The 14,314-nt window shown below is 37.5% G+C and overlaps 3 protein-coding genes across 7 annotated transcripts; 2 read left to right on the top strand and 1 right to left on the bottom strand.

Annotated features, from left to right (window-relative positions):
- Positions 1-1,161: 1,161 nt before the first annotated feature.
- On the top strand, positions 1,162-5,094 carry LOC140799862 (LRR receptor kinase SERL2-like). Its single transcript, XM_073154368.1, has 11 exons — positions 1,162-1,581; positions 1,697-1,829; positions 1,940-2,011; positions 2,127-2,270; positions 2,368-2,439; positions 2,537-2,596; positions 2,859-2,956; positions 3,087-3,236; positions 3,363-3,704; positions 4,012-4,391; positions 4,559-5,094. The coding sequence occupies exons 1-11, from the start codon at positions 1,440-1,442 to the stop codon at positions 4,877-4,879; spliced, it is 1,914 nt and encodes a 637-aa protein (XP_073010469.1). The 5' UTR covers positions 1,162-1,439; the 3' UTR covers positions 4,880-5,094.
- Positions 5,095-5,196: 102 nt separating this feature from the next.
- Positions 5,197-6,782, bottom strand: LOC140799863 (peroxidase 11-like). 2 transcript variants are annotated; one of them, XM_073154370.1, is made up of 4 exons: positions 6,448-6,782; positions 6,131-6,322; positions 5,884-6,049; positions 5,197-5,770 (listed from the first exon to the last, which is right to left on the bottom strand). In XM_073154370.1, exons 1-4 carry the CDS (start codon positions 6,688-6,690, stop codon positions 5,358-5,360), a joined length of 1,014 nt encoding a protein of 337 aa, XP_073010471.1. In that variant the 5' UTR covers positions 6,691-6,782; the 3' UTR covers positions 5,197-5,357. The 2 variants fall into 2 exon arrangements, with proteins under 2 accessions (XP_073010471.1, XP_073010470.1); XM_073154369.1 differs by having other exon boundaries at positions 5,884-6,322; positions 6,448-6,731.
- A 1,844-nt stretch (positions 6,783-8,626) lies between these two features.
- Positions 8,627-14,154, top strand: LOC140799828 (agmatine deiminase-like). 4 transcript variants are annotated; one of them, XM_073154308.1, is made up of 10 exons: positions 8,627-9,320; positions 9,826-9,939; positions 10,039-10,134; positions 10,217-10,301; positions 10,639-10,694; positions 10,806-10,884; positions 11,088-11,222; positions 11,470-11,705; positions 12,639-12,794; positions 13,712-14,154. In XM_073154308.1, exons 1-10 carry the CDS (start codon positions 9,228-9,230, stop codon positions 13,817-13,819), a joined length of 1,158 nt encoding a protein of 385 aa, XP_073010409.1. In that variant the 5' UTR covers positions 8,627-9,227; the 3' UTR covers positions 13,820-14,154. The 4 variants fall into 4 exon arrangements, with proteins under 4 accessions (XP_073010409.1, XP_073010412.1, XP_073010411.1 ...); XM_073154311.1 differs by having other exon boundaries at positions 9,160-9,320; positions 9,826-9,920; XM_073154310.1 differs by having other exon boundaries at positions 9,183-9,320; positions 9,819-9,920.
- Positions 14,155-14,314: the final 160 nt, after the last annotated feature.

Genomic DNA, 14,314 nt, shown 5'->3' with positions numbered 1-14,314 from the left:
TGCCATTAGTGACCGTAGGAGTTGTTGTTCCATCAATCTATGCCACTCATGCATATTAGAGACATGACCACCTTATGGGAGAAGTTGAGTGAACCTCTGTACTTGTTTATTCCTCATCGCATATATATATATATATGCACTTTACTCTTTATCCCTTATAATTTGGCTTAATTTTAACTTACCCTAAATGCTTAATTTTAAGTATTTAACTCTGACAAAAAAAAAAATTACTTTTTACAATTTAGTCATGATTATAAAACGAGTAGTAAGTTAATAAGCCAACGAGATAATGCTCAATTAGTTATAGGGCTCTTATATTGTATGAGGATTTTTATATTCAAATTCCAGTAATATCGGTATTAATAAGACACCATTAAGTTTTCACTTGTCTTTCAATCAAAGAAAGAAGTTAAATCAAATTAAACTATAATATTTATGTACGTATAAAGTTAGGAATACATATTTCTTGTCCCAATAATTTGTTCTGCAAGTCTTTTATTGTAGTAAGTCTCTGCTCATATTATTTTTATACGTCTAGTTCACTTCAAAATTTAAATAAAAATTTATGTGAGTTTCGTTACATTGGATCTAGCTCAATAATTATGAAGCGAACAATAACTTATCTTAGTAAATAATTTATTGTGTTTTCATATAATTGATTTCCTCAATAAATCTAATTCATTTTAAGGAAGTCGTTATTTCAATAGTTGTGTGCCACTTTTTGGTTCAACAACTTTATATATATATATATATAGTTTTTCGATAAATTTTCTGTCATTCAACTCAACGGCTCTAGGTAGCATTTTATATAGACCAGTTCAGTAATTTTGCTGAGCCGAATCTGACATGACGGAAGACATTTTGATTCGTATTTAAGTTTTAAAATAAACTAGACATGTAATAAAAATATGCTGGAGACTTAATATGGTCAGAAATTCAATGTTCTCCCACTAAAGATACTTTTTTATAATGGAAACTAAAGATACTTTTTTAGTTTCATGTAAGCATATAATTCTCTACTGCACATTTCCCAACAAAGTGTCCCCAACTGCCCCCACCATGGAATTTTTCTCTCCAAATTTTTTTTTTTTTTTTTTTATGAAAAAGAACTGAATGATTTTTCTCTCCATTTGATCAAACTTCTCACATGCACTCCAAAAAAGCTGAAAATTTTCATTTTTTTATGCCCATAAGGCTCAGGTGGCAGGCATGTTTGTTCCCTCCTTTTCTGCTTTACTTGCTACCAGAACATAGGCATCTTCTTTTATGTCATTGTTACTGACATCACAACAGCAAAGGAGAGAAGGCTGCATGTTTTGTTCAAATCAGAGTGACCACCATGCCAGGAAACTAGAAGTGACGCTGGAAGATAGATATAACCCAACAATGATTTTAGTCACTGACTCCCTTAGACTCTCTCTGTAGCACACTTCTAATTAATGGACTCATCTTCTCTGGACTCTGCTTGTTTTATGATGGCAAGTAGGAAGTGGAGCAATGGGCTCTTTGTCATGGTCTTCCTCTGGTCTTGGATGGCTTCTGCAGCCGGTCTCCTCTCCCCCAAAGGTGTCAACTTTGAAGGTACTTCTGATATCTCTCATGGTTTCTTTGCCCTTACCTTGCTGCAAGCAACTGCCAAAGTGAAAGAACTCAACCAAGTGTTGAGAGTATTCTCTCTTGTGGATTTTTGCTGCAGTGCTAGCTTTGATGGGTATCAAAGCCTCTCTCAAGGACCCTCATGGTTCTCTCAAGAACTGGGACCAGGACTCTGTTGATCCATGCAGCTGGGCCATGGTTACATGCTCACCAGAGAACTTGGTCATTGGCCTGTAAGTCCTACTCAAAGAAATGAAGGCTTTAACTTGGGGGTAGGATTACAGAAGAGATAAGAAGGAATGGTAATATATAATTGTCTTAAATCTTAATGTTACCTCTACAGAGTAACTCCCAACCAAAATTTATCTGGTTCACTCTCTCCCAGCATAGGGAATTTGACCAACCTTGAGACAGTGTAAGTTCTTTTCAGATATGAAGGTGGTGTTTCTTTTTTTTGGTCCTTGTTTTGTATCTTCTCAATCATTTACTTTGTTCAATCTAGTTTCTTAGTGATAGAGAATGTTTTCTAGGCTTTTGCAAAACAACAACATATCTGGAAAAATCCCACCAGAAATTGGGAGGCTTTCAAAGCTCAGAACACTTGACCTCTCAATCAACCACTTCACTGGTGAAATTCCCACCTCTCTAGGCCACCTTGGAAACCTTAAATACCTGTGAGTATGATATCACAAAATACTTCTCAAGCTTTCAGTCTTTGATCTATCAAATCCTTGCCTATTATTTGTTCTTTTTTTTCGCATAACTGATCAGGAGGCTCAACAATAATAGTCTTAATGGAGCATTCCCTGTTTCATCGGCTAATCTCAAACAACTTATTTTTCTGTAAGCCCCGGTTTGAACTTGTGCTTTGTATGCTGAATTTTTTGAAGTATTACGATTGTAGCTGAAGAGATTTTGCCTGTCTTTTTTAATGTTCCAGGGACTTGTCTTATAATAACTTGAGTGGTCCTATACCAGGAACTGTGTCAAGGACATTCAAGTAAGTCTACAATATTCTTGTACTTTCATGTCCTATTTATGATCTGGGAGACGATACAACAAGCCTTTGTAATTGACAATTATATGCCTACAAGATCAAATTCCTGTGTATATTTTGATTGGGCGTGTCCTCTGTCACGTATGAAATCTTACTATTTTGTTGCAGATACTAATTCGATGTGCTTTATTTACTTCAGCTATCAATTCTTTGGTGGACAAAAAAATGAAACTCTGAGCTTATCTTACAATTGATTTACCTGCAGTATTGTTGGAAATCCTCTGATCTGTTCTACTGATTCAGAGAAAGATTGTTATGGGACGACAGACATACCTACAACCTACAATCTGAACAGTTCTCAGAGTAATGACTTTATTGCCGAGATTGCTAATTTCTGTCCTAACCTCTTGCCATAATGCTTTCATTTCTATCAACTACCACGTAACAGAGTTGCAGTTACTCTAATGCTAATTTTGTGTGAACATTCTTAAAGGTACACCGCTTCTAGGTAAACCCAGAAATCATAAAGTTGCTATTGCATTTGGTTCCAGTGTTGGGTGCTTCACTTTGCTTGTTCTTTCTGCTGGACTATTATTCAAGTGGAGACAAAGACGTGACAGAAAGATCCTTTTCGATGTCGATGGTCAGTAAAAACCACTGAGGAACTTCTAGCACTCCTATAGCTTTTAAGATTGCGAAAATGTGATAGATATATATGACTCATGTAACATTCTTTTTCTTAGGCTTGATATTCCCTTTTAACATGCAGACCAACAAAGCGAGGAGGTTAGCCTCGGGAATGTAAAAAAGTTTCGGTTCCGGGATCTGCAGGTTGCAACAGATAACTTCAGTAGCAAGAACATATTAGGAAATGGGGGATTTGGAAATGTTTACAGAGGCCACCTCCCGGATGGAACTCTTGTAGCCGTCAAAAGGCTCAAAGATGGGAATGCTGCAGGTGGAGAGATCCAGTTTCAGACTGAAGTAGAAATGATAAGCTTAGCAGTGCATAGAAATCTCCTTAAGTTGTATGGTTTTTGTGTGACCACAACAGAGAGGCTTCTAATTTATCCATTCATGTCCAATGGAAGTGTTGCTTCTCGACTAAAAGGTAAACCATTTGAAATTTTATAGTATATAGAGCTTACAACATTGTGACTTTTCAAATTCCTCACATTTTCCATTGAGCCCTGAGACATTTGATAATAGTTTCTTTCATCCTTGCATGGGGTTGAGTCAATTAAGAAAAATTGATACAGTAGCAATGGTGAAGTCATTAGAAGTTCAAAACAACAATATGAGTAATCAATATCTGAGTGAGTTATAGAATTGTTATTGATATATTATTGCAAGATAGTTGGTGTCAAAGGAGAATTGCAAACTTTTTACTAGTCTGTTTTCTGTTAAATCTTCTTTAGGAAAACCACCACTGGATTGGATTACTAGAAAGAAAATAGCTCTGGGAGCTGCAAGAGGTCTACTCTATCTTCATGAGCAGTGTGATCCAAAGATAATCCACAGAGATGTAAAGGCGGCTAATATATTGCTAGATGACTATTGTGAGGCCATCGTCGGAGATTTTGGGCTCGCAAAGCTCCTCGATCACAGGGACTCGCATGTGACCACAGCTGTTCGAGGCACTGTCGGACACATAGCCCCGGAGTATCTCTCAACTGGTCAATCATCTGAAAAAACTGATGTCTTCGGGTTTGGAATCCTATTGCTTGAGCTGATCACTGGTCAGACTGCATTAGAGTTTGGCAAAGCAGCAAACCAGAAGGGAGCCATGCTTGACTGGGTAAGTGTTGTCCTAGATTTAATAACATCAGAACACATAGTCAGCATGCTTGAGGGAGTCAGTCACAAGTTTCGCCACCGTAGAAGAATCACATAAAAACTCATGCACTGAGTTGCCTTTCCTATAAAATTTGAAATATTTCTTGCTTACCTGATTCATTTGTTCAGGTGAAAAAGATTCACCAAGAAAAGAAGATCGATATGATTGTCGACAAGGGCCTAAAGAACAACTATGACAGAATTGAGCTTGAGGAGATGGTCCAAGTAGCACTTTTATGTACACAATACCTCCCGGGCCACAGGCCGAAGATGTCGGAGGTGGTCCGGATGCTCGAAGGGGATGGACTTGCAGAAAGATGGGAAGCCTCGCAGCGCGTTGACTCCCACAAGTTCAAGATGCCGGAATTCTCCTTCGATCGTTGCTATTCTGATCTGACGGATGACTCATCGTTACTGGTCCAAGCTGTGGAGCTCTCTGGACCAAGGTAACTTTCAACATGAAAAAGAACTAATAGACTGTAAAACATGTCACGGATTTTGTACAGTATTAAGTGCCAATCCAGATTGGAAATAATTCCGCTTACATTAGTTGAGGTTTGTATGTTGAAGTAATGTTGGTGTAGCTTCTTTTGAAGTGAAGAAGCTTTGTAACTGTTCTTGTTTTACTATTATTTGTAACAAAAAGAACAGAAGTATTAGCACAATTTTGGCAGATTTTTTTTTTTTTAATGTGCATGGCAATCAGTAACATAATCAAAATTTTGATTGAAAGAGTGCTGATATCCACAAATGAAACACGAGATAAATTTTAGATAACTATGATTGATTTTCTTATATATGTCTGCCGGCTATCTCAATATAGGCAACTTTGTATCATACAACAATCCAAGAATCTCATTCAGCATTCTTATTTTAAGCTTTTATCAAGAACAAACAATCACATAGAGTAATAGATGAAACAAAAGGCTTATGTATTCACGAATCTGCAGTTCTTCCTCACTTCTCCACCATCAGGATTTGTGATGTTCCCCATCTTGACCATAGAATCAGAGAACTGTTTGAAGAATGACCCTGTGTCAGCCCACCACTTGGTGACAAGGTCAGCAGTCTGGTATCCCAGCATGCTTGAGTACATCTCCTGGTCTGAGTTCAAGAGGCCCTCTCCTTTTATCAAGGTTTCGAAGAAGGCGTTGTCGAAGGTGGTCGGAGTTATGTAATCCATAGGGCTGATGTTGTCGTCGCCGCCATCTTGAGGACACGTCTCCTTCAATTTACTAAGGTATGCCGCTGATGATGGGTCGTTGTTCGTCGTCAATTCAAAGTCGCCGTAGATCCTATCACGAAAGTTGACGCACCGAGAAACTCCAATAGTGTGGGAACCTGTGATACAGAACGAGTGATTTATTTACGATAGAATCTCGAATTCAGAGCTAGAGTTTTCTCTAATCATTTGTATTTCAGAAATTTGAATTTGGAGGGAAAGACATACGTACCCACAAGAGCTACCATGTCTGTTGCTGAAAGACCTTTAGCCCAGAACTTAGAGATGAGGGTGACGAGCCCCTGCTGAGGAGCTGGAATGTCAGTGTTTGCTGCCTCTAAGCTCGCCGTCTTGGAATCCATTCTCCCCACTGGAACATCCCAGTAAGGTCCACCAACCTGAACAAATTTAGAATTTGAATGAGCCATGGAAGAGTAGTAATGAATTGGATCAAAGTTAGACAGTTTCTGGTCATTTACCAGAATAGTTGCATCTCTAGCTGCAATAGCAACCAAATCTGCACAGGAGACAATTCCAGGGCACTCAGCTTCCAGCTTCTCCTTTATCTTGTCGACGACTTCGAAACCTTTCAGCGAGTTAACGTTCTGGTCGGCTTGCTTCTCTCCGATCAGCGTGGCGGTGTCGTCGAGCAGCACAGATCCATCACAGCCCTGCATCACTCTCAGATATATATATATATATAATATGCTCCATTATTAGCTATACTAGTAATCAACTTAGAGAGCTAGAAATGATTCAATTTTCGTTCTTTTTTTTTTTCTTTTCGGGCGATAACCTGAACAAAGCAATCGTGGAAATGGAGTCGGATGATCTTGGCGGCGTTGCGAGGATCCTCGCGAACCGCGCATTCCATCTCGGCCCTGACGATCTCCTGTGCCTTTGGACATGTCTTTAAGTAGTAGTCCAGGCTCAGCTGAGAAGGGTCCTGTGCCTCTGAAGAGGTTATAAGAGCCCCTAGAATAATAACCAACAACGAGAGCAAAACTATTGAGTATGAGTATCTCATACTGTTGGCCATTGGCAATGGCTTATACTCTTAATTGAAACTGGAGATGTGGTGATGAATTCCCCTTGTGCTCTGGCTTTATATATATATTGTTAACTGGAGATCTGAGTCAAGAGGAGGATGAGCTAACATCGGTGAGTTGGTGGAGTTAGCAAGCAGAAAGCCTGAAACTATCATACGAGTTACAGTGTTTTTTATTGGTATTATATGATCTGGATTTCTGTTTGGTGGCTTGGGTTCAACAATCGTAGAAGTTGTGCACATACCATTGAATATTTTTTTTAATGTAATATTTTATGATGCTTCTCAGATGTGAGATGTTTAGAAGTTAGCTAATTATGACTAGTTTCATCTCTTTGCTTGGTTGCTTGTCAACCAAGATTTGGGTGTTTCATGATATCTATTTCTTGTTTAATACTATTTTTTTGTCATTATATACTCACTAATAGAGGGCGTTTTTGAAAATCTAATGACAAATATGAAGACGGCTCATTTTTAATTAGATTATTAAACGAAAATTTTTATTAAAACCACTCTACATTTCGCCTTAATTATCCTTCAAAATTCTACCATGCATAGTTATATTTATCGTAAAACTCTTGTATTATACTTTCAATATCTTAGCAGTGTTAGTTTTCTTAATAGATATTATCATAGAGATAAGTTAAATGATCTTAATATTCTCGAGTAAGTTTTAAGGTGATATAAATAAAATTAAATTTCAAAAAAATGTTGACGAAGCTATTTTACGTATTTTATTTTGATTTAAAAGGTAATAATATATTATTTATTAAATGATAATACAGACAAAATATAGGGTACTTTGATAAATTTGTCTAATAAAAGATAGAGGACAAATTAAAAATAGTTTAAAAATTGTGTATACATAATAAATAGGTAAGATGTGGTGTGAAATGAAAATATCTCTGTAAAGAAAATAGTTAATTATACTACACGCCATGAATAATATCCGGTTTTTTCCCCCCCACAAACTAATTTTTGTTATAATACCGCTTCTAAATTTTGAAATAATTTTAATGTCATACTTCTATTAATCTACCATTAGCTAAATGACTTAGATTATGTGGCAGTCATGTTAAAGTACATCAAATAAACTAGATGCTCTGCTCTTATTTCCTCTCATCCTCCTCCCATCTCCATCATTATCGTCGCCTCTCCTCCAGTTTTTGCCACCACCTCATCCTCTTCCATTGTCGCTATCGTACCCTAACTCCATTGCCACTGCCTATGATTTTCCTCAACTTCATCTTTTCCTCCCTCGTCCACTCGCTTCTTGCACTTAGTTTGCTCCACCCTCCACCTCCCCTAGCTGCCTCCGTTTAAAAACCCCACCTCACTCCACAAAACTTCTCTCTTCCTATCTAGCCCCTTCTAGGGTTGCTAGCCTAGCCTCCCCATCTGTCGCCTTTGCAATCCTTATGGAAGACCTCATTAAGAGGGACCGATCCTTCCTAAGTTTCAACCTTTCTTTCTCTGATGATGATCGGGCTAAGAAGACCCTTTGCGTCACTGCTGCAGCAGAGATCTCCTTGAATTTTAAAGTCCTCACAGTGATGCCTAAGGAGTGTAAACGAGTTGAGCTTGAGTGAGTTGGGCCTAGCTCAGCTCGACTCGAGAGAAGAAAACCTACGTAGCATTTAGTAAGTAGGATTCAAACCTAGATCAGCTTAATAGAAACTATCTTAACCAACTATGTTATCTAATATATATATATAATATTATCTTACATATCATATAGCGAGCCTATTCGAGCCGAGCTCAACTAGCTTTTCGAGCTCAAAATTTTAGCTCGCTTCGGCTAATTTAGAGCTCAAGTTGAGGTCATGAGCTAAGCGAGTTGACAAAATTTTTGACAACCCTAGTGATGCCCACCGTTGGATTCGTCGGCATGCTCGTGGAATCGTCACCCTGCGATCTCCTCCTCGCAGTCCACGAGTCTCTTCCTGCTCAACATAATAAAGGAGTGGCACCACTAGGTCTAGTGTTGGCAGAGGGCGACGAACGGAGAGGCGAGGAAGGACTAGTCCCTCTCGATGAGGTCCTCAATAGGGATGGTAGAGGTGGAGGATGTGAGGGCAGAATCGCCGGCACTGGAGGGGGAGGAGAGGCAAAGAGGAAAAGAGGAGAGTGATTTGTGGAGTGAGGAAGGGGTTTTAGCATGGGACCATAGCCGCGTCATCGGGACCACTGAATTTGGGAAGTCATCGTTGCTCTCTTGCTTCCATGGTAGGATACACAAGATCGCCGGTGATGGTGTCGACGGAGTTGGAGATAAGGGGTGATAGAGAGGCTGATATACTTATTAGGTTTAGATATTTTTATCACTGTTGTTAGCCATTTCACGTTGATCTAAAATTTAGCGGGGGCATCGAAATAAAAAATAATTTAACTAGGTATAGTTCAAGGGTGTAAATGTAATTAACCCTAAGGTAAAATCTGCGAAATGGACGGCTTACCCACGTACCGAAGAGAGTAAAGTAGTACAAGAAAACCAAAGAATCGGGCTGTGCTCTCGTGGGAGAGTTGAAATGGTGAAACTGGCGATGGAGACTCCTGCCTCGATGGGATTTCACATGCCCGCCGAGTGGGAAACCCATAAGCAATGCTGGATGGGTTGGCCCGTGAGTTCTTGTTTAAATTTATAGTTATCTTTTTTTTTTCCTTAATCTCTCTTTAAGAAAATTCCATTGTGGTGATTAAAGCTTGGTCTTTCTTAGACTTCCGAGTTTCACTTGCCTTTTGATCTTGTTTCTCGAACTTTTCATGATCTGTCTCTTGCGTTTTGATGTTTAATTCCATTTCGACGATGGAATGTTGGGTCTTTCTTCGAATTCTCAGTCGCAATCGTTTCTTTCTGGAATTTGTTGAATTATAGTATCATAAACCCTTGATCCTTTTTAATATTTCGCTTTTGATTTTTCTTTTTTTGTTTTGTTTCATGACCTTTTTTGAACTAAGCTTCGAATCTTGGACATAAGATAAGTTTATCCTTTCTAAACCATGTTGCCTGTGTTGACATAGGAGCTGGTTCAAAAGGGACCAAAAAAAAACTCTTCTTTTTCATGGAGGGCATGCTCGTTTTTTATGTTGCTACTTCTCCAATTGTGATTAAACTATAGGTTTCAGGAACGCCCTGATAATTGGCGTGACGATGCCGATCCTATTCAAACAACATTTGCAAATGTGGCAATCGCAATATCAAAATTTGAGCCGGTGACCATGTGCGTGAGCTCTGCTCAGGTTTGCAAATCTTTTGAATATTATGGGCATTCTTATTGATGCTAATTCTGCTAATGACTTCTTCTGAAGTTAACTTTCTTGTTCTTGGCCAATTGATAGTACGAGAAAGTACATAATTGGATGCAAGATCAACCTAACATTAGGATTCTGGAAATGAGCATGAATGATGCCTGGTTTCGCGATATTGGACCTACTGTAAGTTCCTCTGATTGCTAATATGTTTCAATTACTTGTGTGTGTTGTAATATGCAACCTGCCTGACAATCATGGAGGATAGTTTGTCCGATGCGATGTTGAACTGAGGCCAGGATTCCAGGGACACAGAATTGCAGGAATTGATTGGCAATTTAATAGCTGGGGAGGTATGTGTTCACCTTGAATTTTTATTGTTGAATATATTTTAGAATGAACTGTGTAGCAATAGTATTCAGTATCCTGATGCATTTCTTTTTGAGGATGGTAGGAATTTAAGGCTTGTTTTATGACTCTGCTTTTGATCTTACTTCCTTTCTAAAATGTATAGATTGAAAGAAATAACTGCAATTTAAGATGCCAGAGGAAATGCAATTCCTTTTATATCATTAGGATTGCTCTTTTTCACTTATGATTCTGATTATTATGTGGATATTTGGGTTCCATAGGTTCAATAACTTTATGTTTAAGGAGGATTTGTTTTTTTCACTTGTCTTGCTGGTACAGGTCTGGAAGATGGTTGTTATGATGATTGGAGTCTTGATAGCCTCGTTGTCAAGAAGGTTAAGAGATGCAATTTCCTTTCGAAATGAAATTGCTAATTATAGCTGTTAAACTTGTTCTACATGCTTATTGGTATTCGATGGTTATTTATGTTTTATCTTTTCTATTAGATTCTTGAGGTGGAAAGAGTTCCTAGATTTCAACATGAGATGGTTCTCGAGGGTGGAAGCATTCATGTGGATGGAGAAGGTCATATACTAAATACTTTTCATTTGGATGTCTTTTTTAAGATCACATTAAGTTTAGTAGTCATTTGCCATGCCTTTAGCATCACAAGTGTCTTCTTGATTCCCTTTCTTTGTTTTAATCATAATTTTAATTTCTTGAAATAACTAAATAATAAAGAAACAGGATTTCTTGAGGCTTTGTAGATCATGCTCTCCTTTCAACAGGTACTTGTATTACAACTGAAGAATGCTTACTAAACCCAAACAGGAACCCTGGTTTGAGTAAAGAAGAGATAGAGAATGAGCTGAAGATTTATCTTGGGGTGAGGAAGGTCATTTGGTTGCCTAGGGGGCTATATGGTAACTTTCAGTATCTCACATTTTGTTTCTATTGTATCTCTTTGAGGTTTTGTCAATCACTCCTATATGGCCTGAACTATTTTCTCATGAGACCTTGATACCTTTTTACTTTTTCTTCAAAACTTATTGCATGGATTGCATCGCTTTCTCGGGCTTCATAGTATATGTATATTTAAGTTTCTTGATTTTGTCCATTACTTGCCCGTCAGCTTTTATGTTCATACTGTAGCGCTCTTATGTCATGTAGGTGATGATGATACCAATGGTCATGTTGACAATATATGCTGTTTTGCTAAGCCTGGTGTGGTGATTTTGTCATGGACCGACGATGAGTCCGATCCCCAATATGAACGTTCACTTGAGGCTTTCACAATTCTCTCCAAAACTACTGATGCCAATGGCAGGAAAATAGATGTGGTCAAAATCCATGTACCTGGACCACTATACATGACAGAGGAAGAAGCAGCAGGCATTGTTAATTTGGTTTGTGCGACCTTTTGAATTATCTTTTCTTTTGCATTAGCAAGAATTGAAATTTATTTCTGACCTAGAGTTTTCAGATGGATTCTATTTAATAAATTGTGTTCTCTTGTACCTTCTGGGTTTCAGATTATTTTGTGTGTTATAAGATGGCTGAGTTTGTTGGTTCTTTTGTTCATCCTTCTGAAGTATATGCCCTTTTTAGTAAACTTTCTTTGGAAATTAAGTTTCTTAAGAATCTTTTGAACGTGAAATTTTCTGTAGCCTTCCAATATTTGCCATGCAAATGCTTGCCAACATCCAGGATTCCTTTTGAACTTTAAGAATTTTAATGCCTACTAATTTGCCTGCACCATTTTGTACTCTTTCATTTTCTGTTCTGGTTAATATGTCTATAGCAAGGATATATATAGTTTCCTTTCTGATCCAACTGTACTGTCTTCTTTGTGGACAGATTGATTTATAGATCTTTAAATGAGTTGCACCTTTGTTTTTGGTTTTTCTTTGCTGTCTATACTTTTTCCTCCCAATCTATTTTCCTTTTCTACATATTTCTGCACGGTATACTCTAGAATAGTTCTACAAGATCTGCATAAAGATTTTCCATGAATTTGTAAACCCACCATCATATTATATTTCATTTTCTTTTCTTACAACTTTTTGCAACACTAAACATCAAGTAACTATAATCCTATTTTCTCATCCTGGGAACCCCCAAAGTTGGTCTTGCATGTATGGGGCTTGTTGAATCCGATCTCCTCTAAGCTCGTTTTACTTGATACATAATCTTCTGAGCTAGTTTAATAAACTTTGGAGTGATAGGGAAGTTCCACTCTATAAACTATATTCTTCTCTCTGTTTATATGTAATGGCATGGATTGGAGACTGGGCTTAACTTTCATCAAGTTCTGACTGTCAGTTTTCATGTGTCAACAGGGAAATGCTAAACCAAGACCACCAGGTACAAGGTTAGCTGCTTCTTATGTGAACTTCTATATTGCTAATGGTGGAATCATAGCACCAGCATTTGGCGATCCAAAGTGGGACCAGGAAGCATACTATATTCTTAGAGCAGCATTTCCCAATCATGAGGTATTCTTTCAAGTTTTCATCCTAGTCCTAATATTTTGTTGATTGTTAACGATTTTTTCTCGGAATATTAGTCTGGAGAAAACATTATTTTCTCATTCCAAGGAGCGATCCTAGATTTTACGTTCCCTTATGTAGGAACATGGCAATTTGATCGATCACATCACTATAGCTGACTTCTGTTAATTGCTCTTGATTGGCTATCCAAGAAGTTTCTGCCATTTGTAATGTCATGCAGCAAGGGCACCAATTATATTATCTAAAACTCTTTGTGAAGGATTGACAAGAGCGAGTAATTCTGTTCTACAAAATTTAGTTTCTAGTTGTCTTCCTTCCACTGAGCTTTGTTAATACAGAGCACTCTGCAGTTTTGAACAATCAATTAGCTCTCCAAATTGTTTAGAGTTGTGTTGTTGATACACTTGATAGTGGCTTTTGTTTTGTTTTGAAGTTCTGTAGAGCTCGTGTTCAAAAGGAAAAAAATTAACCAAAATAAAAACAAAACGTGCTCCGTTCCCTTACCATCAGTTAATTTTCCCTTGTTCGCACATGTTATGGACAAATGTATGAAGTAGTATATTCTATTGTTAGGCTTACATAAGATACTGGCCAAGAAAAGGCTTCAAGGTAATATGAATAGGTTTTTTGTTTTATCTATTTATTTTTGAATAAATTATGTCAATCATTTTCTTCAAAATAAATAATTGATTTCTTTATCTCACAAGATGCTGCTGACCAGACAGCATATTCTAAGATTATTGCAATAAAAAAAAATCTGTAAGCTGTTAGAATAAATACTACTGCTAATTGTAACTACAAAAAGGAATAAAAGTCTCTCTTCATACCATATATCTTACAATATGTGAAAAGTCTATAAAGTTTGCTCATATTTTACTACCTTGTGAATTGTATACCTTCAGGTGATCATGATCCAAGGTTCAAGGGAAATCGTCCTGGGAGGTGGAAATATACATTGCATTACACAGCAACAACCTGCTCCTCTCTCGGGATTAAAGAATGAGATCTGAGGAATGTAGCATGATTGACGAGAAACGGGGTGAGTATATGTTGAATTAATTGAAACCTCGAAGGTGGGTCGAAGATCTTTATGGATAGCCCTGAGTAGCATTTTCCAAAATCATGCTCTCTCCAAAGCAACAATGGCTGGGTAAAGTTGCTTTCCAATGTGCTTGGGAGAATCGTATAAAACTTTATTATCTTTCTTGTTGACTTCAAGTTCCTACTTTTATACATGCACCTTCCCAACTATGTGCACAGGCATGTACTTGATATATTCACATTTATGTATTTGATGTACATGGGATAAACTGGTGCAAAATGAGAACAATATCCCTTTGAAGAGGTAGTTAGTGTTGTATATGCTTTTTTTTTTTTAAATTTAAAATATGGTCCCTTACTGTCTTTTATATCTTTTCTTTGCTTTGATAACCACTTTTTTTTTTTTTTTTAAATTAGGTTGGCACTAAGATTTATTGCTTTCACGTAACTCTAAGGTGATCAAC

The sequence above is a fragment of the Typha latifolia genome, chromosome 13, assembly GCF_019914945.1.
Source record: "Typha latifolia isolate L0001 chromosome 13, TyphaL0001v2, whole genome shotgun sequence".
Lineage (NCBI taxonomy): Eukaryota > Viridiplantae > Streptophyta > Magnoliopsida > Poales > Typhaceae > Typha > Typha latifolia.
This window is presented reverse-complemented; position numbering and strand designations above follow the sequence as displayed.

Bases quoted from the DNA above. Each gene is read 5' to 3' on its own strand.
- LOC140799862 (XM_073154368.1), top strand. From the start codon at position 1,440: ATGGACTCATCTTCTCTGGACTCTGCTTGTTTTATGATGGCAAGTAGG. The intron at 1,582-1,696 runs GTACTTCTGATA...TTTTTGCTGCAG, and splicing joins CAAAGGTGTCAACTTTGAAG to TGCTAGCTTTGATGGGTATC. The intron at 2,271-2,367 runs GTGAGTATGATA...ATAACTGATCAG, and splicing joins CTTGGAAACCTTAAATACCT to GAGGCTCAACAATAATAGTC.
- LOC140799863 (XM_073154369.1), bottom strand. From the start codon at position 6,690: ATGGCCAACAGTATGAGATACTCATACTCAATAGTTTTGCTCTCGTTG. The intron at 6,323-6,447 runs GTTATCGCCCGA...AGAGTGATGCAG, and splicing joins TCCACGATTGCTTTGTTCAG to GGCTGTGATGGATCTGTGCT. The intron at 5,771-5,883 runs GTACGTATGTCT...TCTGTATCACAG, and splicing joins AGACATGGTAGCTCTTGTGG to GTTCCCACACTATTGGAGTT.
- LOC140799828 (XM_073154308.1), top strand. From the start codon at position 9,228: ATGGTGAAACTGGCGATGGAGACTCCTGCCTCGATGGGATTTCACATG. The intron at 9,321-9,825 runs GTGAGTTCTTGT...TATAGGTTTCAG, and splicing joins AATGCTGGATGGGTTGGCCC to GAACGCCCTGATAATTGGCG. The intron at 12,795-13,711 runs GTATTCTTTCAA...GTATACCTTCAG, and splicing joins CAGCATTTCCCAATCATGAG to GTGATCATGATCCAAGGTTC.